The sequence below is a fragment of the Oncorhynchus keta genome, unplaced genomic scaffold (assembly GCF_023373465.1).
Source record: "Oncorhynchus keta strain PuntledgeMale-10-30-2019 unplaced genomic scaffold, Oket_V2 Un_contig_1083_pilon_pilon, whole genome shotgun sequence".
Taxonomy (NCBI): domain Eukaryota; kingdom Metazoa; phylum Chordata; class Actinopteri; order Salmoniformes; family Salmonidae; genus Oncorhynchus; species Oncorhynchus keta.
The window spans coordinates 147070-172843 of NW_026277222.1; the positions used below are offsets into that span (position 1 = coordinate 147070).

General features: G+C 41.8%; 1 protein-coding gene across 1 annotated transcript in view; it reads left to right on the forward strand.

Moving 5' to 3' along the window:
- col27a1a (collagen, type XXVII, alpha 1a) overlaps positions 1-25774 on the forward strand; it is a 172596-nt gene that overhangs the window by 138842 nt on the left and 7980 nt on the right. The window contains exons 41-55 of the mRNA XM_052500505.1: positions 5297-5350; positions 5618-5671; positions 11981-12088; positions 16352-16459; positions 16754-16861; positions 17046-17099; positions 17999-18061; positions 19408-19461; positions 19555-19590; positions 21383-21400; positions 21526-21552; positions 24887-24913; positions 25112-25168; positions 25296-25464; positions 25580-25689. Of these exons, the coding sequence (XP_052356465.1) occupies positions 5297-5350; positions 5618-5671; positions 11981-12088; positions 16352-16459; positions 16754-16861; positions 17046-17099; positions 17999-18061; positions 19408-19461; positions 19555-19590; positions 21383-21400; positions 21526-21552; positions 24887-24913; positions 25112-25168; positions 25296-25464; positions 25580-25689 (1047 nt within the window). The remainder of the gene's footprint in view (positions 1-5296; positions 5351-5617; positions 5672-11980; positions 12089-16351; positions 16460-16753; positions 16862-17045; positions 17100-17998; positions 18062-19407; positions 19462-19554; positions 19591-21382; positions 21401-21525; positions 21553-24886; positions 24914-25111; positions 25169-25295; positions 25465-25579; positions 25690-25774) is intronic.

Sequence of the window (25774 nt, forward strand, 5' to 3'; positions counted from 1 at the left end):
ACTTTTGGATATCAGAGCGGAGGTAACTCACCAGCATTACGACCAGAAATACAATTTTCCCGAATTGGATACTATGTTCCTACCCCCCAGGGCAATTTAACTCATCCCAGAGGCTGCTCCTCGCAGCCAGCGGAGAAGACATAATCGGAGTGGACTTCTAGTCCGACTCAGGAGGAATGCACACCATCCACCACTTCCGAGTATATTACTCGCTAATGTTCAGTCCCTGGACATTAAAGTAGATGAGCTCAGGGCGAGGATCTACTTCCAGATCGACATCAGGGACTGTAACATACTCTGTTTCACAAAATCATGGCTCTCTCCGGATATACTGTCCCCGTCCATACAGCCAGTTGAGTTCGCGCAGAAAGGAATAAAGAACTTTCCGGGAAGAAGAAAGGGGTATTGTATGTATCATCTTTACTAGGTGCTGTTCTTAACTAACCATGGTGGGATAACGATCATTGCAACTCCCTCCAAGTCCTTTGCTCACTACCTTGTACTTTCCCTACCTCATCCAACATCAACTGCCCCTACCGGATGGTACAGCCCAAGAGAATTTTCTCCCCGTTATTGTCACAGCTATGTATCATCTTCCCTCTGCTCAAACCTTCTCCAACCATCTCCTGATTCTGCCTCCTCAACCCTCCTCTCCTGCCTTTCTGCATCCTTTGACTCTCTATGTCCCCTATCCTGCTTGGTCCTCCTCCCTCCCGCTCCGTGGCTCGACGACTCATTGCGAGCTCACAGAACAAGGCTCCGGGCAAGCGGAAATGGAGGAAAACTCGCCTCCCTGCGGACCTGGCATCCTTTCATCTACATTTTCCTCCTCTGTCTCTGCTGCTAAAGCCACTTTCTACCACTCTAAATTCCAAGCATCTGCCTCTAACCCTAGGAAGCTCTTTGCCACCTTCTCCTCCCTCCTGAATCCTCTTCCCCTCCCCCCTCCTCCCTCTCTGCAGATGACTTAACAACCATTTGAAAAGAAGGTCGACGACATCCGATCCTCGTTTGCTAAGTCAAACGACACCGCTGGTTCTGCTCACACTGCCCTACCCTGTGCTCTGACCTCTTTCTCCCCTCTCTCTCCAGATGAAATCTCGCGTCTTGTGACGGCTACGCCCAACAACCTGCCCCTTGACCCTATCCCCTCCTCTCTTCTCCAGGAGACCTTCTCTACCTCACCTCGCTCATCAACTCATCCCTGACCGCTGGCTACATCCCTTCCGTCTTCAAGAGAGCGAGAGTTGCACCCCTTCTGAAAAACCTACACTCGATCCCTCCGATGTCATCAATTACAGACCAGTATCCCTTCTTTCTTTTCTCTCCAAAACTCTTGAACGTGCCGTCCTTGGCCAGCTCTCCCGCTATCTCTCAGAATGACCTTCTTGATCCAAATCAGTCAGGTTTCAAGACTAGTCATTCAACTGAGACTGCTCTTCTCTGTTACCTGCTGCAGAATAACTCTCTCTCCTCTGCTCTCATCCTTCTAGACCTATCGGCTGCCTTCGACACAGTGAACCATCAGATCCTCCTCTCCACCCTCTCCAGTTGGGTGTCTAGGTGCCCACGTTGTTCCTACTGACAGGTCGCTCCTACCAGGTTAGAATCTGTCTACCTCACCACCTAAAACACTGGTGTAGGGCTCGGTTCAGGCCCTCTCCATTTCGCTATACAAAGTCACTGGCTCTGTCATAACCTCACATGGTCTCTCCTATCATTGCTATGCAGACGACACACAATTAATCTTCTCCTTTCCCCCTTCTGATGACCAGGTGGCGAATCACATCTCTGCATGTCTGGCAGACATATCAGTGTGGATGACGGATCACCACCTCAAGCTGAACCTCGGCAAGACGGAGCTGCTCTTCCTCCCGGGGAAGGACTGCCCAGTTCCATGAGCCATCATGGTTGACAACTCCATTGTGTCCTCCTCCCAGAGCGCTAAGAACCAGCGTGATCCTGGACAACACCCTGTCGTTCTCAACTAACATGGCGGTGGGTTCCTAGGTTCATGACAACATCCGCAGAAATACCCTGCCTCACACAGGAAGCGGCGCAGGTCCTAATCCAGGCACTTGTCATCTCCCGTCCAGATTACTGCTAACTCGCCTGGCTGGGCTCCCTGCCTGTGCCATTAAACCCCTAAAACTCAACCAGAACGCTGCAGCCCGTCTGGTGTTCAACCTTCCTGCTCCTCACGTCACCCTGCTCCTCCGCTCTCCACTGGCTTCCAGTTCATCCGCTACAAGACCATGGTGCTTGCCTACGGAGCTGTGAGGGGAACGGCACCTCAGTACCTCCAGGCTCTGATCAGGCCCTACACCCAAACAAGGGCACGCCTCCCTACCACTGAGGAAGTACAGTTCCCGATCAGCCCAGTCAAAACTGTTCGCTGCTCTGGTCCCCCAATGGTGGAACAAACTCCCCCGACCCAGACAGCGGCATTCAATCACCACATCCGGAGACACCTGAAACCCCAGCTCTTTAAGGAATACCTGGACATAATTCAATCCTCTCCCTTAAAAGTTTTTCCCATTCTGGCTGTTCCACTGGATGTCATAAGGTGAATCCACCATTGTTCCTGATAAGAGCGTCTGCTAAATGACTTAAATGTAATGTAAATGTATGTTTCATGATTAACTACTCATGGTGGGATGTGATAACGTACAGGAACTCAAGTCCTTTTGCTCACCCGACTTAGAATACCTCACAATCAAATGCAGACCGTATTACAGCCCAAGAGAATTTTCTTCGGTTATTGTCACAGCTATGTACATTTCCACTCAAGCCGATACCACTATGGCCCTCTAGGAACTACACTGGACTTTATGCAAACTGGAAACCACATATCCTGATGCCGCATTTATTGTAGTTGGGGATTTTAACAAAGCAGATTTGAGGAAAACACTATCAAAGTTCTATCAACACATTGCCTGTAGTACTCGCGCATCAAAAACTCTCGAACACTGTCACTCCCCCTTCTGGGATGGCTACAAGGCCCTCCCCGCCCTCCCGTTGGCAAATCAGATCACGACTCCATCCTGCTCCTCCCTTCATATAGGCAGAAACTCAAACAGGAATTTCCTGTGCTAAGGTATGTTCTGACCAATCGGAATCCATGCTTCAAGTTTGATTTGATCATGCGGACTGGGATATGTTCTGGGTTACCTGTGAGAATAACAATGACGATGGACACAGTGACTGAGTACATCAGGAAGTGTATAGGTGAGGTTGTTCCTACTGTTACTATTAAAACCTACCCAAACCATAAAACATGGATAGATGGCAGCATTCGCACAAAACTGAAAGCATGAACCACCAATCAAAGTGACTGGGAAAATGGTAGAATGTTGTTGTAGTTATTCCCTTCGTCAGGCAAACAAACAGGCAAAACGTCAGTACAGAGACAAAGTGGAGTCGCAATTCAACAGCTCAGACACGAGACGTATGTGGCAGGGGCTACAGACAATCACGGAAATATCAGCCACGTCGCGGACAACGACATCTTACTCCCAGACAAGCTAAACACCTTCGCCCGCTTTGAGGATAACATAGTGCCACCGATGCGGCCCGCTCCCAAGGACTGTGGGCTCTCATTCTTCGTGGCCAACGTGAGTAATACATTTAAACGTGTTAGCCCTCGCAAGGCTGCCGGCCCAGACGGCATTCCTAGCCGCATCCTCAGAGCATGCTCACACCAGCTGGCTTGAGTGTTTATGGACATATTCAATCTCTCCCTTTCCCATTCTGCTGTCCTCCCTTGCTTCAAGATGTCCACCATTGTTCCTGTACCCAAAAAAGCAAAGGTAACTGAGCTAAACGACTACTCACTTCCGTCATCATGAAGTGATTTGACAGACTAGTCAAGGACCATATCACCTCCGCCTTACCTGACACCCTAGACCCACTTCAACTTGCATACTACCCCAATAGATCCACAGACGATGCAATCGCCATCGCACTGACGATGCAATCGCCATCGCACTGCACACTGCCCTCTTCCATCTGGACAAGAGGAATACCTATGTAAGAATGCTGTTCATTGACTATAGCTCAGCATTCAACACGATAGTACCCTCCATGCTAATCATCAATCTTGGGGCCCTGTGTTTAACCCCGCCCTGTGCAATTGGGTTCTGGACTTCCTGATGGGCCGTCAGGTGGTTTAATCAACACCTCCACAATTGAAAGCATTCTGTCGGGCTATATCACAGCCTGGTACGCCCTCAACCGCAGGGCTCTTCAGAGGGTGGTCCGATCTGCCCAACGCATCACCGGGGGCACACTGCCTGCCCTCCAGGACACTTACAGCACCCGATGTCAAAGGAAGGACAAAAAGATCATCAAGGACATCAACCACCCAAGCCACGACCTGTTCATCCTGCTATCATCCAAACCAGAAGGCGAGATCAGTACAGGTGCATCAAAGCTGGGACCGAGAGACAGAAAAACAGCTTCTATCTCAAGATCATCAGACTTAAATAGCCATCACTAGCCAGCTGGCTACCACCCGGTTCCTCAAACCTGCACCTTAGAGAGTGCTGCCCTATGTACATAGACATGGAATCACTGGTCACATGAATAATGGAACACTAGTCACTTTAAACATACTGCTTTACTCATTTCATATGTATATTCTACTGTATTTTAGTTAATGCCATTCCAAAGTTGCTCATCCTAATATTTATATATTTTTTAATTCCATTATTTTACTTTGAGATTTGTGTGTATTGTTCTGAACTGTTAGATACTACTGCATTGTTGGAGCTAGGAACACGAGCATTTCGCTACACCCGCAATAACATTGGATAAATATGTGTACAGTATGTGATAAATAACATTTGATTCGATTTGACTGTTGTTCTCCAAATGTCTTGCTAGACACCTTCAATTTATTGTTCACTCTGTTCCTATTTCCAAATGGTCAAATTTCCAAAACCAGGAAGGTCAAAATATATTCTATATAAAGAAAAGGTCTTTGAAACTGTTATTGATTCAAATAAAATGAAATACAATTTTATTTGTCACATGCACCTTAACCAACAACGCGGTTTAGAAAATATTGACAAAATACACTAAAGTATAAAAAGTAACACAATAGAATAATAATAACGAATGGGTACCGGTAGTGAGGCAATGTGTAGGAGTACAGGTTAGTCGAGGTCATTTACTTGTGTTAGCGTTAGAACTATAAATATACTATATTCATTGGTCCGCTTAATAATGGTATACTTGTTGCTGTTCATCAAGTCTGCCTATCCTTTATCTGATGTTCACTGATCTGATGTCCTAGGGACATCCAGGACCTCATGCACAACACGGGCCAAAAGGATCCAAAGGAGATCAAGTAAGGATGTTAAAAGTTATCACCATATTTGTTGCACCACCTAAACATTGCATAGTCTTTGTGTTTGTGTGTGTCTGTGAACTGTGCAGATAGTGCACATTTATCCACTTATGACCCTGACGCCTAACTATACACAATTCATACATGAGCATTAGCCATTCTCATGCCATTTTGACAGGGCCTTTTGCCATTTCTATGTGAATTTAGTGTTTTTTTTCTGTTTTTCTCTCTCACTCTCTCTTTCACTCTATGTCATTGTCTGTTTAGGGTCAGAAAGGCAAACTCGGTCAGAGAGGAGAATCTGGAAGCAGAGGATCGCTGGTAAGGAGTAGATTTCTCTCTGGTCCTGTCTCTAGTCCACGACTGATTATGTTACCCGCGTTTTGTTTAGTCTACATTTCAGTCTTCATATATCACAGCATGCTGGATTTTGGGGAAATGCTTGGACATGACCTCATGTTTTCTAAAGGTTTTCATGGCTGATCTTCAAAACTTGAGTGGTACAAAAACAGCATAGATAGAACTGCCATAGTTTGCTAACGTTCAAATCAGAGTTTGGATGTGCATCTCACCTTGATTTCAATTCTCTACCAGAATTTCAACTCTTTGTCAGACGTCACTTATATAGCATCAGCTTTTTAAAAACCTAAACCAACTCATGAGCGGGTTTCAGAAGATATAAATCATAATGGATCAAGCAATATAAGCCACAATCTTTACACATAAGCATATTATTACAAAACATGAATTCACCATACTAGCCTACTTTGACATAGGCCTAATGTAAAAACAATTTTGAAAGACTTGGAACCTACAAAGGCTTACTGTAGATTCAATCAGTTCAGCGTTAACCCGTGATAACTGACACCTACATAGCAGATGATTGTTTTAATTTAGGCGATATGTCAGAGGTGTAACTGCGTTGGAGCTGTGAAATTGGTGAGTGGCTGCACTTGTGGCCATTTCCACTAAGTCACACTGATCCCACTCAAATTAGAAGTTCAGAACAAGAAAGTGTAAGGTACAGTGAGGGAAAAAAGTATTTGATCCCCTGCTGATTTTGTACGTTTGCCCACTGACAAAGAAATGATCAGTCTATAACTTTAATGGTAGGTTTATTTAAATAGTGAGAGACAGAATAACAACAAAAAAATCCAGAAAAACACATCAAAAAATGTATAAATTGAAACAGAAAACAATCACCCACGCCACACAGGTGGGAAAAGGCTACCTAAGTATGATTCTCAATCAGAGACAACAAACGACACCTGCCTCTGTTTGAGAACCATACCAGGCCAAACACAAATCCACAATATAGAAAAACGAACATAGACTACCCACCCATCTCGCACCCTGACCATACTAAAACAAAGACATAACAAAAGAACTAAGGTCAGAACGTGACAAGTATTAATTTCTCCTATTTTGTTTCATTACAACCTGTTTTTATTTGGATTTCATGTAACGGACATACACAAAATAGGTGAAGTGAAATTTAACAAATTACTTGTTTCAAAATAAAAAAATAAAAAAATTGAAAGTGGTGCGTGTATGTGTGTTTACCCCCTTTGCTATGAAGCCCCTAAATAAGATTTGGTGCAACCATTTACCTTCAGAAGTCACATAATTAGTTAAAGTCCACCTCTGTGCAATCTTAAGTGTCACATGATATGTCACATGATCTCCGTATATATACACCGGTTCTGAAAGGCCCCAGAGTCTGCAACACTACTAAGCAAGGGGCACCACTAAGCAAGCGGCACCATGAAGACCAAGGAGGTCTCCAAGCAGGTCAGGGACAAAGTTGTGGAGAAGTACAAATCAGGGTTGTGTTATAAAAAATCCATTATCAAAAAAATGGAAAGAATATGGCACCACCACAAACCTGCCAAGAGAGGTCCGCCCACCAAACCTCACGGACCATGCAAGGAGTGCATTAATCAGAGGCAAAAAAGAGGCCAAAGATAACCCTGAAGGAGCTGCAAGGCTCCACAGCGGAGATTGGAGTATCTGTCCATAGGACCACTTTAAGCTGTACACTCCACAGAGCTGGGCTTTACGGAAGAGTGGCCAGAGTCCCCACAGTGAAGCATGGTGGTGGCAGCATTATGCTGTTGGGATGTTCTTCATCGGCAGGGACTGGGAAACTGGTCAGAATTGAAGGAATGATGGATGGGGCTAAATACAAGGAAATTCTTGAAGGAAACCTGTTTCAGTCTTTCAGAGATTTGAGACTGGGACGGAGGTTCACCTATATATATTTAGCATCTTCAAAGTGGTAGGCATGTTGTGTAAATTAAATTATACAAATCCCCCAAAAGGCAACAAAATAAGAAAAATGCCAAGGGGGTGAATACTTTCGCAAGCCACTGTACATCTCACATTCCAGTGTTCAAACTTGTAGACAAGGCTGCACGGGATTTCTACTAATGTGACTAGCCAATGGCAATCTCCGCTTTAGGTGTAATGCCGAGATGTTGTTTTGACAGCTATAATGCAGTTCCGGCTAGCGCGTGTTAGCTAGCGCGAATCTGATTGAATCTAGCCCGTAGACTTATATTCGGCTGTGCCATACCAATCCATTTTGGTGACAGATTTTCTTGATAATCAACTCTAAATAAAGCAAAGTCAGCTAAATACGGTAGCTTACCTGTCCACCTTCACACCGCATTTTCCCATTTTCCCATAATTGAGGGGTTTCATTCCTAAACACTATGTCCACAATTTTTTTCACATTTGTGTTTTTTCATCAGAAATTAATACTTAGGGGTCCTTTATGTTGTTATGTTAATTTTTACTGTTCTCAGATTTTTCATTCATAGATTTTAGATATACAGTTGAAGTCGGAAGTTTACATACACTTAGGTTAGAGTCATTAAAACTAATTTTTCAACCACTCCACAAATTTCTTGTTAACAACACTCATCTCAGATTTTCAAAAAATGCTTTTCAACCATAGCTACACAAGCATTTGTCTAAGAGTATTGATAGCTAGCATAGCATTAAGCCTAGCATTCAGCAGGAAACATTTTCACAAAAACAAGAAAAGCATTCAAATAAAATCATTTACCTTTGAAGAACTTCGGATGTTTTCAATGAGGAGACTCTCAGTTAGATAGCAAATAGCAAGTTTTTCCAAAAAGATTATTTGTGTAGGAGAAATCGCTCCGTTTTGTTCATGACGTTTGGCTGAGAAAACCCCCCGAAAATTCAGTCATTAAAACGCAAACTTTTTTCCAAATTAACTCCATAATATCGACAGAAACATGGAAAATGTTGTTTAGAATCAATCCTCAAGGTGTTTTTCACATATCTATTCGATGATAAATCACTCGTGGCAGTTTGGTTTCTCCTCTGTTCAAAATGGAAACATGCACGCACCTGGAGATTACACAATAGTTTCGACGGAGGACACCGAGCGGACACCTGGTAAATGTAGTCTCTTCTGGTCAATTTTCCAATGATATGCCTACAAATACGTCACAATGCTGCAAACACCTTGGGGAAATGACAGAAAGTGTAGGCTCTCTCCTTGCGCATTCACAGCCATATCAGGAGACATTGGAACACAGCGCCTCAAAAATCTGGCTCACTTCCTGTATGAAATTTCATCTTGGTTTCGCCTGTAGCATTAGTTCTGTGGCACTCACAGACAATATCTTTGCAGTTTTGGAAACGTCAGAGTGTTTTTTTTTCCAAAGCTGTCTATATGCATAGTCGAGCATCTTTTCGCGACAAAATGTCTTGTTTAAAACCGGAACGTTTTTCATCCAAAAATGAAATACTGCCCCCAGAGGTTCAAGAGGTTAACTTCTCTAGGGTCTGTGGGACGCTACCGTCCCACCTGGCCAACATCCAGTGAAATTGCTGCCGCCAAATCCATAAACAGAAATACTCATTATAAAAATCAATGAAACATACAAGTGTTATACATGGGCTTAAAGATAAACTTCTTGTTAATCCAACCACTGTGTCAGATTTCAAAAATACTTTACGGCGAAAGCAAACCATGCGATCTGAGAACAGCGCTCAGCAGACAAATCATTACAAACAGTAACCAGCCATGTAGACGAGTAACAAAAGTCAGAAATAGCGATAAAATGAATCACTTACATTTGATGATCTTCATATGGTTACACTCACAAGACTCCAAGTTACCCAATAAATGTTTGTTTTGTTCGATCAAGTCCGTCTTTATGTAATAAAAACTCTGTTTTGTTAGCGCATTTTGTTCAGTAAAACACTGTCTCAAACAACAGCCGGTGAAATTGCAGAGCGTGAAACTCAACAAAACAGAAATTCTCATAATAAACATACATAAAAGATACAAATGTTATACACAAGTTTAAAGATAAAATTATTGTTTATCCAACTGCTGTGTCAGATTTCAAAAAGGCTTTACGGTGAAAGCTAACCATGTGATTATCTGAGAACAGCCCCTATCAGACAAATCATTACAAACAGTTAGCAGCCAAGAAGAGGAGTAACAAAAGTCAGAAATGGCGATAAAATGTATTACTTACCTTTGATGATCTTCATATGGTTACACGCCGAAGACTCCATTTCACACAATAAATGTTTGTTTTGTTTGATTAATGTCCCTCTTTATGTCCAAAAACCTCAGTTTTGTTGGTGCGTTTTGTTCAATATTCCATTGGAACAAAGCTCGGTCACAAAAGACAGACAAAAAAATCTAAAAAGTTCCCTAAAGGTTTGTAGAAACATGTCAAAGGATGTTTATACTCAAACCTCAAGTTCTTTTTGTCATAAATAATAGATAATATTTCAACCGGACAAAAGCTTCATCAATAGATAAGGAAAAACAAGAAAGGTGCGCTTCCCGTCGTGCGCTGGCTTCATGTCTGGAAATTTCCACTGTCCACTACTTGAATGTGCTGTTTCTCCATAATTTTTCAGAGTTAAAGCCTGAAACAATGCCATAAGACTGGCCACATGTTGTAGAAGGCATAGAGATTGTTAACTGCGTCATAAGTCTTTGTATGGTGGATAGGCTTTCAATGGAAAAACAGGCATTTCAAAATAAAGGTGCTTCTTGGATGGATTTTCCTCAGGTCTGTTATACTCACAGACATTATTTTAACAGTTTCGGAAACGTTAGTGTTTTCTATCCAAATCTACCAATTATAAGCATATCCTAGCTTCTGGACCTGAGTAGCAGGCAGTTTACTTTGGACACGCTTTTCATTCAAAATTTCAAATGCTGCCCCCTACCCTAGTTGGGTTAAGGTACCACGTTTATCTGTAAAAACAATAGTACGCAAGTATAAACACCATGGGACCACGCAGCCATCATACCACTCAGGAAGGAGATGAACGTACTTTGGTGCGAAAAGTGCAAATCAATCCCAGAACAACAGCAAATGACCATGTGAAGATGCTGGAGGAAACCGGTACAAAGGTATCTATATCCACAGTAAAACGAGTCCTATATCGACATAACCTGAAAGAAGAAGCCACTGCTCCAAAACCAGCATAAAAATGTCAGACTACAGTTTACAACTGTACATGGAGACTAAGATGGTACTTTTTGGAGAAATGTCCACTGGTCTGATGAAACAAAAATATAACTGTTTTGCCATAATGACCATCGTTATTTTTAGAGGAAAAAGGGGGAAGATTGCAAGCCGAAGAACACCATCCCAACCGTGAAGCACAGGGGTGGCATAATCATGTTGTGGGGGTGCTTTGTTGCAGGAGAGACTGGTGCACTTCACAGAATAAATGGCATCATGAGACAGGAAAAAAATGTGGATATATTGATGCAACATCTCAAGACATCAGCCAGAAAGTTAAAGCTTAATCGCAAATGGGTTTTCCAAATGGACAATGACCCCAAGCATACTTCCAAATTTGTGGCAAAATGGCTTAAGATCAACAAAGTCAAGGTATTGGAGTGGCCAACACAAAGCCCAGATCTCAATCCTATAGAAAATGTGTGGGCAGAACTGAAAAAGCTTGTGTGAGCAAGGAGGCCTACAAACCTGACTCAGTTACACCAGCTCTGTCAGGAGGAATGGGCCAAAATTCACCCAACTTATTGTGGGAAGCTTGTGGAAGGCTACCTGAAACGTTTGACCCAAGTTAAACAATTTAAAGGCAATATGTGTATGTAAACGTCTGACCCACTGGGAATATGATGAAAGAAATAAAAGCTGAAATAAATCATTGTCTCTAATATTATTCAGACATTTCACATTCTTAAAATAAAGTGATGATCCTAACTGACCTAAGAGAGGGAATTTTTACTAGGATTAAATGTCAGGAATTGTGAAAAACTGAGTAAGTGATTTTGGCTAAGGTGTATGTAAACTTCTGACTTCAACTGTATATAGCACAGCCACACAACTACTATATATCCGTTCGTATCATGCATATTTTACATGTTTTTAATATTATTTTTTAATATGGACTTCACACATGTTTAATTTGTACAGTTGTTTATTAAAAATAAAAATTTTCACATTTGACTGTACAAAACCTTGCAATGCTGTACTTAACCTGTGATTTCACACCAAAAACGTGACAGGGCTTTCACACATTTGGTGCTGATGGCTCGTTCTCCCTTTTTTCTTTATCCTTCTTGCTTATTTTGTCTTTCTTCTTCCTCAGGGTGTGGTTGGTCTCCATGGCCCGAGAGGCATGGTGGGGCGAGAGGGGCTGGAGGGCGTGCCAGGCGTAGACGGAGTCTCAGGGAAGGATGGGTCCAAAGGCATGCCAGTGAGTAGAGCGTGTGGAGAGAGAGTTTTGGACAGTAATTGTGGTCAGTAGTAGTTGTGGTCAGTAGTTGTGTACTCAATAGTTGTGTGGTTGTGGTCAGTAGTTGTGTGGTTAGAATTTGTGGTCAGGAGTTGTTGTCAGTAGTTGTGTGGTCAGTTGCTGTGCGGTTGTGGCAAGTAGATGTCTTTCTCAGTAGTCATGTGGTCAATAATTGTGTTGTGTGATCAGTTGGTGTGTGGTTGTTGTCAGTAATTGTCTTTCTCAGTGGTTGTGTGGTCAGTAGTTGTGTTATTGTGGTCAGTAGTTGTGTGGTTAAGGTCAGTAGTTGTGGTTAGGTGTTGTGTTCAGTAGTTGTATGGTTAAGTAGTTTTGTGGTAAGTAGGTTTAGTCAGTAGTTGTGTGGTCAGTTGTGTGGTTGTGGTGAGTAGTTGTCTTTCTCAATAGTGTGTGGTCAGTAGTTGTGTGATCAGTTGGTGTGTGGTTGTTGTCAGTAGTTGTGTGCTCAGTAGCTGTGGTCAGTAGGTGTATTGTGGTCAGTAGCTGTGGTCAGGTGTTGTGGTCATTAGTTGTATGGTTTAGTAGTTTTGTGGTAATTAGGTTTAGTCAGTAGTTTTGTGGTTGTGGTGAGTAGTTGTCAGTAGTTGTGTGGTTATCAAAATCAAATCAAATTGTATTGGTCACATACACATGGTTATGTGATGTTAATGCGAGTGTAGCAAAATGCTTGTGTAGTGCAGTAATATCTAAACTGTAATCTAACAATTCCACAACAACTACCTAATACACACAAATCTAAAGGGATGGAATAAGAATATGTACTTTCAAATATATGGATGACCGATGGCCGAGCGGCATAAGCAAGATGCAATAGATGTTATAAGATACAGTACACATATGAGATGAGTAATGTAAGATATGTAAATATTATTAAAGTCGCATTATTTAAAGTGACTAGTGAGCAATGTTTTAAAGTGGCCAATGATTTGAGTCTGTATGTAGGCAGGAGCCTCTTTGTGTTAGTGATGGCTGTTCAACAGTCTGATGTCCTTGAGATAGTAGCTGTTTTTCAGTCTCTCGATCCCACCTTTGATGCACCTGTTTTGACCTCGCCTCCTGGATGGTAAGCGGGATGAACAGGCAGTGGCTCGGGTGGTTGTTGTCCTTGATGATCTTTTTGGCCTTCCTGTGACACTGGGTGCTGTAGGTGTCTTGGAGGGCAGATAGTTTGCCCCCAGTGACTAGTTGTGCAAACTGCACCACCCTCTGGAGAGCCTTACGGTTGTGGGCGGAGCAGTTGCCGTACCAGGCAGTGATACAGCCCAACAGGATGCTATCAATTATGCATCTGTAAAAGTTTGTCAGGGTTTTAGGTGACAAGACACATTTCTTCAGCCTGTGCAGTCGTATGTGTATACTAACTGCCTGTGTATATTGGTTTCTAGCTTCCCTGAAAAGTTGCATATCACAGGGGCTGTTCGATGCTAATGCAGAACTCCATAGGATGTTTTTGTGTTGGTTAAGGGCAGTCAGGTCTGGAGAGAACCTATATATATGTATAAGATACATCTGCTCCTGGTTCTAAATTTCTTGAATGGGGCATGCTTATTTAAGATGGTGAAGAAGGCATTTTAAAAAAAATAACCAGGCATCCTCTACTGACCGGATGAGATCAATATCCTTCCAGGATACCCCGGTCAGGTCGATTAGAAAGGCCTGCTCGCTGAAGTGTTTCAGGGAGCGTTTGACAGTGATGAGTGGGGGTCGTTTGACCGCTGACCCATTACGGATGCAGGCAATGAGGCAGTGATCACTGAGATCTTGATCAGAGGTGTATTTAGAGGGCAAGTTGAGCATATCATTAGTAAAGATTGAAAAAAGTTCTACCTGGAATATGTTTGAGAGACTTCCATTAAATATCACCCTCTGTGTTCCATAATATAGCAGGGGGTGTAAAGCCAAAACACATACGTTTTTCCATCAGCAGACTATGATGGATAATGTCAAAAGCCGCATTGTCTAACAAAACAGCTCCCATAATCTTTTTATCGTAATTGTCTCTCAGCCAATCATCAGCCATTTGTGTAAGTGCTGTGCTTGTCGAATGTCCTTCCCTATAAGCGTTCTGAAAGTCTGTTGTCAATTTGTTTACTGTAAAATAGCATTGTATCTGGTCAAACACCATTTTCTTTCATAAGTTCTCCAAAGGGTTGGTTACAGGCTGATTGGTCAGCTATTTCAGTCAGCCAGTAGAGAGGGCTTTACTATTATTGGGCAGTGGAATTATCCAACACAAAAATAATGAATGCATCATGCAACAATTTCTCAGAAATAAAAATAATATTTTTATTATATAATATAATATATATATAATATAAGGAAATCAGTCAATTTAAATAAATGCATTAGGCCCTAATTTAGGGATTTCACATGACTGGGCAAGGGTGAAGCCAGTAGTGGACCTGGGAGGGCATAGGCCCACCTACTTGGGAGCCAGGCTGACCAACTGGGAAGCCAGGCCCAGCCAATCGGAATGAGTTTTTCCCCCCAAAGGACTTTATTACAGACAGAAAAAACCCTCTGCGCCCCCCTTTTTGCGCATATGGAACATTTCTGCAATCTTTTATTTCAGCTCATGTAACATGGGATCAGCACTTTACATGTTGCGTTTATATTTTTTGTTCCAGTGTAATTTTGCTATGCTCCAGGTCTGAGGGCACACACTTTCTAGTAGGCTTAGATTGAAAATACGGCAAATATGAATGGCAATATCGTCTGCTATTATCCTCAGTAGTTGTCAGACTCCAGTGCTTTGTCGGACGAGCTAAATGCCTTTTATGCTCGCTTCAAGGCACGCATTACACTGAACCATGCATGAGAGCACCAGCTGTTCCGGACAACAGTATGATCACACTCTCCCTAGCCGATGTAAGAACTTTAAACAGGTTAACATTGATTAGGCCTTGGGGACAGAGGGATTACCAAAATGCATACTCAGAGCATGTGCTGACCAGTTGGCAAGTATCTTCACTGACATTTTCAACCTCCTCCTGACTCAACCTGTGCCCAAGAATGCCAACGTAACCTGTCTAAATTACTATTGCCCTGTAGCACTCACATCTGTAGCCATGAAATGCTTTGAAAGGCTGGTCATGGCTCACATCAACACCACCATCCCAGACAACCTGGACCCATTCCAATTTGCATACCACCCCACAGATCCACAGATGACACAATCTCTATTGCACTCCACAATGCCCTTTCACATCTGGACAAAAGGAAAATCAGCGTTCAACACCATAGTGCCCACAAAGCTCATCACTAAGCTAAGGACCCTGGGACTAAACACCTCCCTCTGCAACTGGATTCTGTACTTTCTGAGGGGCCACCCACAGGTGGTAAGGGTAGGCAAACAACACATCTGCATCCCTGGGGCCCCTCAGGGGTGCGTGCTTAGTCTCCTCCTGTACTCCTTGTTCACCCATGACTGCATGGCCAAGAACGACTCCAACACCATCATTAGGTTTGCTGACGACACAACAGTTGAGCCAGCCTATAGGGAGGAGGTCAGAGACCTGGCAGTGTAGTGCCAGGACAACAACCTCTCCCTCAATGTGAGCAAGACAAAGGAGATGATCATGGACTACTGGAAAAGGAGTCAAACAGGCCCCCATTAATATCGACGGGGCTGTAGTGGAGCGGGTCGAGAGTGTTCCTTAGTGTCCACATCACCAACAAACTATCATGGTCCAAACACACCAAGACAGTCGTGAAGAGGGCACAACAGCACCTTTTCCCCCAAAAGAGACTGAAAGATTTGGCATGGGTTCCCAAATCTTCAAATAGTTCTACAGCTGCACCATCGACAGCATCCTGACCGTTAGCTTCACCGCCTGGTATGGTAACTGCTCGGCATCCCACCGTAAGGCGCTACAGAGGGTAGTGCACATGGCCCAGTACATCGGGGCCAAGCTTCCTGCCATCCAGGACCGATACAGTAGGTAGTGTCAGAGGAATGTCCGTAAAATTGTCAGAGACTCCAGTCACCCAAGTTATAGACAGTTTTCTCTGCTACCGCACGGCACGGCTGTTATTGTAAATAAGATTTTGTTCTTAACCGACTTGCCAACATAAAAGTTCAATATAAAAAAGCTGGGGCTCATTATTCGCATTCTTCACAATAAGAATACCCAATGAATAATAATGATAAACAGAACAATACAGTACAAAAAAATAGACTCTCTCTCTCTCTCTCTCTCTCTGTAGGGCGAGCATGGTGACAATGGTGAGTTCGGTCTCCCTGGCAAAGCTGGTTACCGTGGAAAAGTCGGCGGGCTGGGACTGCCGGGCGATATGGGAACCTTCGGACCAAAGGTACTGTAAGAGAGATGGAAATTGTGTAGTTGAGTATGGAGGAAGGGTTTTCATCAGGGTGTAAACATAGGCTAAGGATAATTGAATGACACTTCCAATTCAATAATTGTAAAATCGTCATTAAATCCTTTTCGAGTCATCCCCTGAATTGACTGAATTAAAATAGAATTAAGCTCAACTTAAAGAATGTCTCGATTCTAGAAACATTTATGGAACGTTGTTGTAGAGTAATAGGCACCTACTCCATACTACTATTCTTCATGTCAGTTGGCTCTATGTGATTTCTTCTCCCAGGGTGAAAGGGGCCTCCCAGGACAAACAGGACCCTCGGGGAAGAGAGGCTTTAAGGGTGGGATGGGACTGCCAGGGCCACAGGGGGACCAAGGGCCCAAAGGACAACCTGTAAGTTTCAGCCAACTAACCACATGTATATAGATCAATATTGACATTGATGATACTGGTAATGCTCACATAGCATGGTTCCTGTATTAGCTTACTTCTGTTTTCTGATGAAGGTCTATTGATGGACGTTGTTTCCCCCCATTGTTGGGGCCACATCCTAACTGCTGTGTCTGATCTGTTCCAGGGTGATACAGGAGAACCAGGTTTTCCAGGGATACTGGGAGTGTTTGGACCAACAGTGAGTTCATAAACACATGCACATGTCAGGCAGCCAAGGGGTATATGTCATGTAGCCGAACTACACCACCTACTGCATGTGTGTATATATATATATATATATATTATACAAGAAATGCACAAAAAAAGTCCTTAATAATGATCATGAAAACAGTCGAATTAGCAAAAACAGTGTCCTTCCACCGCCAGTAGACGGCGACCTCGTACCACACAGCCCAGTTCAGATCTTATGAGGTCTAGGTGGGACAACCACATAAAGTGAGCTCCAAAAGTCTTGGGACAGTGACAAATGTTTTTGTTGCTTTGGTTGTGCACTTAGGATTTGAAATGATACATTGATTGAGGTTAAAGTACAGACTGTCATGTTTAATTTGAGGGTATTTTTTCACCCTTATCTGGTGAACCATTTAGAAATTACAGCACTTCTTTGTACATATTCCCCCCATTTTAGGGGACCAAAAGTATTGGGACAAATTCACATATATGCGTATTGAAGTAGTCAAACATTTAGTATTTGTATTTGTATTCAGCAGCTACTCTTCCTTGGGTCCAGCAAAATTAAGGCAGTTATACATTTTTAAAACATTACAATACATTCATAACAGAATTCACAACATTAAGTGTATGCCTCAGGCCTCTACTTCCACATATCTAGAACACAAAATCAATGTGTACATGTGTGTATGTTATCGTGTGTTTGTATTAAGTCCCATAGCCCAGATTATTTTGTGCCCAATAGAAATGAATGGTGAAGGATTCAATAATCTTAGCTAGACAAGGAAGCCTTGAAATGGGGTGATAGTTAAAAATCACTTCAATACTTTAAATGGGGGGGTGGAATACATGTGTTGCACATGAAGTTATACTGATTGTATAAATGTTTGTCGTTGATGTTTCCAGGGACCTCCAGGTGACTTGGGACCAAAAGGCATACAGGGACCAAAAGGGCCACAGGGCACAATGGTAAGTAGGGGCCTTTTGTAGACAAGTAATTTCCAGCATGCTAGCTCTACCAAACCTGGGTTCAAGTAGTATTTGTTTTCTTTCAAATACTTTGAGGTTTAGTTTCCCGGACACAGCTCAAGCCTAGTCCTAGATGAAAAAGAACCCTGGAGGAAGAGTTTTTGAGTTTGCTTTTTAGTCTAGGACTAGGCTTAATCTGTTTGATTTAGCCTGCCTTAAGTGTCAGAGGGGCTGGGTTTGCACTTTTGGGACTATTCCGTAATGGGTTTATTGATTGCACACACAGGAGAAGGCTTTGTCTGAAACATCTGTGTGAAAAAGTATTTCCCTTGCTGCTGCTAGAGAACATACATTAAAATAGCATAAAGAATATATTGTACTATGTCTACATTGTGTGCGAACATACCCTCTTGAACACTTACACCATGTAAGAACACAGATTTTTTTCAAACCGATGTCAGTTCGCGCAATTGTATCTTGGTCTCTTTTGAAAGAAAAATAAGCCATTTGAACTGAGGTCAGGGACAGTATCCATAAAATATCTTATATTCTTAACAATACTCTAAAATAGTGCTACACATTTTTACCAAGAAATGTAAATTCAGATACAATTCATAAAGTTGCCCGGAATATTAAGAACTATTTTTTGACTACAGTAGTAACACTACAAAACTACTCAGGAGATGTTTAGCAAGTGCATATTTCAAGATATGGTGGTATAGTGAGATACCTAATGGGCTGGACGATTCTCTTCATCTCACTGATCTTGAAAAAAATGTATGAAAATTGTGGAAATCAATCCACCATCATTAACACAATGGAAAAACAATATGATTTATTATTGAAATATTTAAATTCCCTGGGTGACCAAGAAACTAATTGGTACAATTTAAGGATACATGGCAGATTATAATGCAGGCACTAGGGATGGGGTCTGGGCAGATGAGATGTTGAGATGTTGTCGTTTGTGTGCGTCTGAAAGTTGTTGTTTGTATTTGGTGCGATTTTTTTTTATTTTTATGAAAATGCAATTAGCACATACAGTTCTTCGTCTGTAGGGCTCAATTATGATTTAAATTGTTTTACTGTCTCGGTCCATTTTACTGTCTCGGTCCATTTTACTGTCTCGGTCCATTTTACTGTCTCGGTCCATTTTACTGTCTCGGTCCATTGTAAGATATCCAGACACAATGCATTCCCGAATGCCTCTGGAGTCTTAATCGTCTCCACCAGTCTAAAAATGTGGGCACAATCAGGAACAAAGGACGCGTGTTAGCACCAGATATAAACAGGGCTATAGATTGACGTGAACTCATCACTCTCTTCCTCTTTCCTTCCATTTCCAGGGCAGAGGTGGAATAATGGGTACGATGGGGATTATTGGGCCCGATGGAAGTCCAGTAAGTATTTTGCCCATATCAATTAAACATTATTTATTTAGGTATGGCTGATTGCTAGCCTTCATCATTCTGACTATACACGTATCTCCTCAGGGCCCTAAAGGAGACAAGGGGAGCCGTGGAGAGATGGTAAGTAACTACTATACCTACTCTGGAATCCAAGGTCAATTTTAGTATTATTTCACTTCACTGATTCAGTCTGCTCCAATAACGACACATTTGGTCCTTTGCTGAGGGCAGCCCTCCTCTGGTGAGGGCCATTTGGGTCCTAATATTTATTTATTTATTTCACCTTTATTTAACCAAGTAGGCAAGTTGAGAACAAGTTCTCATTTACAATTGCGACCTGGCCAAGATAAAGCAAAGCAGTTTGATACAAACAACGACACAGTTACACATGGAGTAAAACAAACATACAGTCAATAATACAGTATAAACAAGTCTATATACGATGTGAGCAAATGAGGTGAGATAAGGGAGGTAAAGGCAAAAAAAGGCCATGGTGGCAAAGTAAATACAATATAGCAAGTAAAACACTGGAATGGTAGATTTGCAGTGGAAGAATGCGCAAAGGAGCAAAATAAATAAATAAATAAATTAAATACAGTAGGGAAAGGGGTAGTTGTTTGGGCTAAATTATAGGTGGGCTATGTACAGGTGCAGTAATCTTTGAGCTGCTCTGACAGTTGGTGCTTAAAGCTAGTGAGGGAGATAAGTGTTTGATATGAGCTCATGGTATAGGCCCAACCTTATGAAAATTGATCCGTTTTAACAGATTAGCATTGTATTCAAAGTAGTGGTAGTGGTTACTGTGTAAGATACTTTTATAATGTCACATGCACTTACTCAAGCCTTTATTAAGACTACTGAAATGGCCGTGTACAATCTGGAATGACACTCTCAGTAACAGCTGCACAAAATAACTGAACGCAAACCACGCCCCAAATATTGTAATGAGCCCCCGCCGGTACATTATCAAGTGGAACAGAATAAAACACTCACCCCATCTAACACATTAGGGACCAGTGTGGGCTTCCCCATTTGGTCCATGCTATGTTAGCCACCTAATAATTGGCCCAGCATGTGCTAGCACATGTTAAGCTGGTATGGGCTAGCCTGTGCTGGACTGGTGTTGGCCAGCCCATGTTAGGCTGGTGGGGCTAGTCCATGCCCACAGAATATCCAACAGGGGCCAATGTGGTCATGTTTTCTAGGTATTGTCCACTTGCAGCTCTGTAGTCTTTTTAAAGGCTTATATAAGCGCACGAGACAGTAAAAAAAGCTATTGTTAATATCAAATGTTGTTGAGTCAACATTTTCCTTACAATATCTAATTGTTTTTCTCAGCATGTTGTAAAACAAAGAAAGGAAAAATAATCTAGAATGTTTAAAAAGGCATTATACAGCATTCTTGTCACTTAAAAAATAACATTTTCCTACTAGACCCCTATAATGTGGAATAATCTTCAAGTAATGTTTCATTTGGATGTGGTGTTGTCTCTGGGTCAGTTTACGAGAAAGGCTAGGGATTTTTACATTTATAAATGTGTTTTGTTTGATTGTGTATATAATATTTGCTCTTTAATTCATCTCAATGTGTTTAAAGAGAAGTGTATCAAAAGGGCTGTAGTGGCACCCTAAAAAATGCTCACGTGTACCTTTTCTGTAGGTGCACATTTATACCTGTGAGAAAGGTGCTATTTCGTCACCCATGAGGTACACAATTGCCTCTTTGCAAATACAACCCATAAGGGTAATATGATATACCGCTGACTAAAGGTATAATATTTACGTACCTTACAGGGTACCACCTCAGTGACAAGTAGGGTGCCCCAGTGACAACTACTGTAGGTACCTTTTTTTCCAAGAGTGTACCCAAAATTGACCTATTTTTTTCTCTTTCCCTCTTGCTCATCAACAGGGATTACAAGGACCAAAGGTATGTGTTTGCAGTGCAGGATGTTTTAAATAATGAAGCTGATTTAAAAACCTTCCAATGTTAGGCTTAAAAAGGGCATTTATAACTACCAGATTGAGATGTTTTGTGATTTTGTTGTTTCACAGGGGCTTCCAGGACCCCCGGGACCTCCAGTAAGTCTTCACCTTCCTAACTCAATCTAGCATACTTTGTTAGTGTGTTAGCCAAATTAGGTTAACACTTTACTTGACACCCAGCGTCATAGCACGTTATATCCATGTCATAACAGCTGACATAACGTGTCATAACCTGTTATAATATGGTCATAACACTGTCATGACACATATGTTGTGACATTGTGTTATTTTATGGCTGGTTATGACACCTACATAAGAGTGCAACAACCCACAAAACCGACCACATAGTTATTTTATGGCTGGTTATGACACCTACATAAGAGTGTAAAAACCTACCACATAGTTATTTTATGGCTGGTTATGACACCTACATAAGAGTGTAACAACCCACGAAACCTACCACATAGTTATTTTATGGCTGGTTATGACACCTACATAAGAGTGTAACAACCCACGAAACCTACCACATAGTTATTTTATGGCTGGTTATGACACCTACATAACAGTGTAAAAACCTACCATGGTAGTTATTTTATGGCTGGTTATGACACCTACATAACAGTGTAAAAACCTACCATGGTAGTTATTTTATGGCTGGTTTGACACCTACATAACAGTGTAAAAACCTACCATGGTAGTTATTTTATGGCTGGTTATGACACCTACATAACAGTGTAAAAACCTACCATGGTAGTTATGACACCTACATAACAGTGTAAAAACCTACCATGGTAGTTATTTTATGGCTGGTTATGACACCTACATAAGTGTAAAAACCTACCAGTGTAAAAACACCTACATAACAGTGTAAAAACCCACAACGTAGTTTCTTTTATGCCGAGTTATTATAACAACATTAGCGTCAATACCCACAACCTGCACACAAGGAAAAACAGTCAATTACACCGTAGCCTATGTGTCAACAGTGTGTTTATGTTGAATACATTTTGGGGAAATGTACCATATTAAAGTACCATTGTAATTGCACACACATTGATGTCAGACATGCACCTACCCCAATGCGCTGTTGACGACTGGGATGAATGCAGGAGCAGATTTCAGGAGCAGGACACCCTCTTTGTGACTGATTGATATAAGGGCATGTACAAGATAGGCCTGTCTGGCTCATATGATTATGGTGGTCATCATGTTTCTAGACAGTGCCATGAAGTGTATTTTCTTAGTTCAAGTAAACAAGATGGCCATAATGCTTCATGGCATTGTCAGAAAGCTTATTTTCTACAAGTTATTTAAGATATGCTGAAAAAAATGACGTTAAAGAATTACAACAACAAAGTTTCAAACAAAAGGAAAGTTCTTGGCAGGGAAATAAAGAACTTGAATAAATGTGGGTTTTGACACTTATGTAGCTGTCATAACCAGCCATAAAATAATGCAATATATGTCACAACAGGTGTAAATATTTATTTATTTTTCTTTATTTTATTTAACCTTTATTTAACTAGGCAAGTCAGTTATCAACAAATTCTTATTTACAATGAATGCCTACCCAGGCCAAACCCTAACCCAGACGACGCTGTGCCAATTGTGCGCCACACTATGGCACTCCTAATCACAGCGGGTTGTGATACAGCCTGGAATCAAACCAGGGTCTTTAGTGACAGCTCTATCACTGAGATGCAGTGCCTTAGACAGCTGTGCCACTCGGGAACACTATAAATGGGTCATGACAATGTTATACAGGTTATGTATGATATGTTATGTCAGCTGTTGTAACTTTGTATGTGTATTAATTATGAATCCCCACTCTTCTTGGGGTTCAGCAAAATTAAGGCAGTTATACATTTTTAAATATTACAATACATTCATAACAGATTTCACAACAAATTAATGTGTGCCCTCAGGCCCCTATTCTACTACCACATGTATACAAAACAAAATCCATATGTACGTGTGTATTATGTGTTTGTATGCATGTGTCTGTTGCTTCATAGTTCCCGCTGTTCCATAAGGTGTATTTTTATGTTTTTTAAATCTAATTTTACTGCTTGCATGAGTTACAATATGTGGAATAGAGTTCCATGTAGTCATGGCTCTATGTAGTACTGTGCGCCTCCCATAGTTTGTTAGGTACTTGGGGACTGTGAAGAGACCTCTGGTGGCATGTCTTGTGGGGTATACATGGGTTTCCAAGCTGTGTGTCAGTAGTTCAAACAGACAGCTCGGTGCATTCAACATGTCAATACTTCTCACAAATACAAGTAGTGATGAAGTCAAGCTCTCCTCCACTTTGAGTCTGTTCTGAGCCAATTGCAATTTTCCTAAGTCACTCATTGTGACACTTGACCACATGACTGAACAGTTGTCCAGGTGTGACGAAACTAGGGCCTGTAGTACCTGCCTTGCTGATAGTGCTGTTAAGAATGCAGAGCAGCACTTTATTATAGACAGACTTCTCCCCACTTCCTAGCTACTGTTGTATCAATATGTTTTGACCGTGACAGTTTACAATCCATGGTTACTCCAAGCAGTTTAGTCATTATTTAAAGCCAATGGCATGTCATTAATACAATTTGAAAAAAGTGGCATAGAAAGCTGCCCTGGGGAATTCCTGATTCTACCTGGATTTTGTTTGAGAGGTTTCCATTAAAGAACACCCTCTCTGTTCTGTTAGACAGGTAACTCTTTATCCACAATATAGCAGGGGGTATAAAGCCATAACACATATGTTTTTCCAGACTATGATGGATAATATCAAAAGCCGCACTGAAGTCTAACAAAACAGCCCCTACAATCTTTTTATCATCAATTTCTCTCAGCCAATCATCAGTCACTTGTGTAATGTCCTTCCCTATAAGCGTGCTGAAAGTCTGTTGTCAATGTGTTTACTGTAAAATAGCATGGTATCTGGTCAAACACCAGTTTTTCCAAAAGGGTTGGTGACAGGCTGATTGGTCGGCTATTTGAGGCGGTCAAGGCAGGCGCACCGGGAACGATTCTTCATATTTTTTTCTGGTCCCACCACGCATCCAATTACTCTCTCTACCTGGAGTCAAACAAGTCTCAAATTCAATTTTGAAGGGCTCCAGTTTTTCATAAAAACAGCTTAGTTCACAGTGCATTCTCAAAACTCCCTGCTCTTAGCATGTTGGAAAGTAGCATCGCAAACCCCTATTGTGAGTGATAAAAATGATCACACACGAAGGCTGTTTATAAAAAAATAAAGGAAACTTCCAACCGAAGAATTCAGATGGGCCTCATCAAGGACTACATTGCAAGATTAGTCCGTTATAAGGGCACATTTATTGATAGTTCCTGCAATCGAACTGTGATGGAGCATACTCCATCTGTGTTACTTTAGGTGATCTGTAGCGTTATTTCTCCTGACTGGTTGTTCCATTTTCTCTAGGGTCCTCCTGGTGTCCCTCTGTCATTTGTAAGTTATTGTCTCTTCAATACACTAAGTACACTAGACCTTTCACCAAAACATTTAGCTACTGTGACTATGGCCATCATCAACTATGTGACTATTGACTATGGCCATCACTACAGTACCAAACACTGTGTTCCTATACAGTACGTCCTATGAAAGTGTAATGTTACATTATGTTGTCTGTGCCGTTTTCTTATTCAGAAACAGGACGGTTCCCTTCAGGTGTTTGAGTCTATAAACACCCCACTTAGGACTGAGGTCAGTACCATGATACCCTCAATAAGCTGTGAACATATCCATTTATTCTCATGTATAGTCATCCATTCATGTTTTTGGATATACTGTAGACTGCTACAAATGAATTTCTCTATCTATCTCTGTGCAGAATTGGCTAGTTATGGACCTGCCTATGCTAGACCATGTTACAGAGATCATTAAGACCCTCCACTACCTTAGTAACCTGATCCAGAGCCTGAAAAATCCACTGGGCACCAGCGATAACCCCGCCCGCATTTGCAGGGACCTCCACAGCTGTGAACAGAAAATGAGCGATGGTGAGAGGACAGATGTGTGTGTGCTTGCATGCATTCATGTACTGTATGTGCACACAAGAGGGAGAAGAATAATGGGAAAGAGTGTGTTTAGTAACTGACTATTTTCTCTCCCTAGGCACTTATTGGATTGACCCAAACTTGGGCTACTCCTCAGATACAATAGAGGTCACCTGTAACTTCACAGGTGGAGGGCAGACCTGCCTAAAACCTGTAACGGTGTCCAAGGTACTTCAGACATCACCAGTCATACATCACCGGTCATACATCACCGGTCATACATCACCAGTCATACATCACCGGTCATACATCA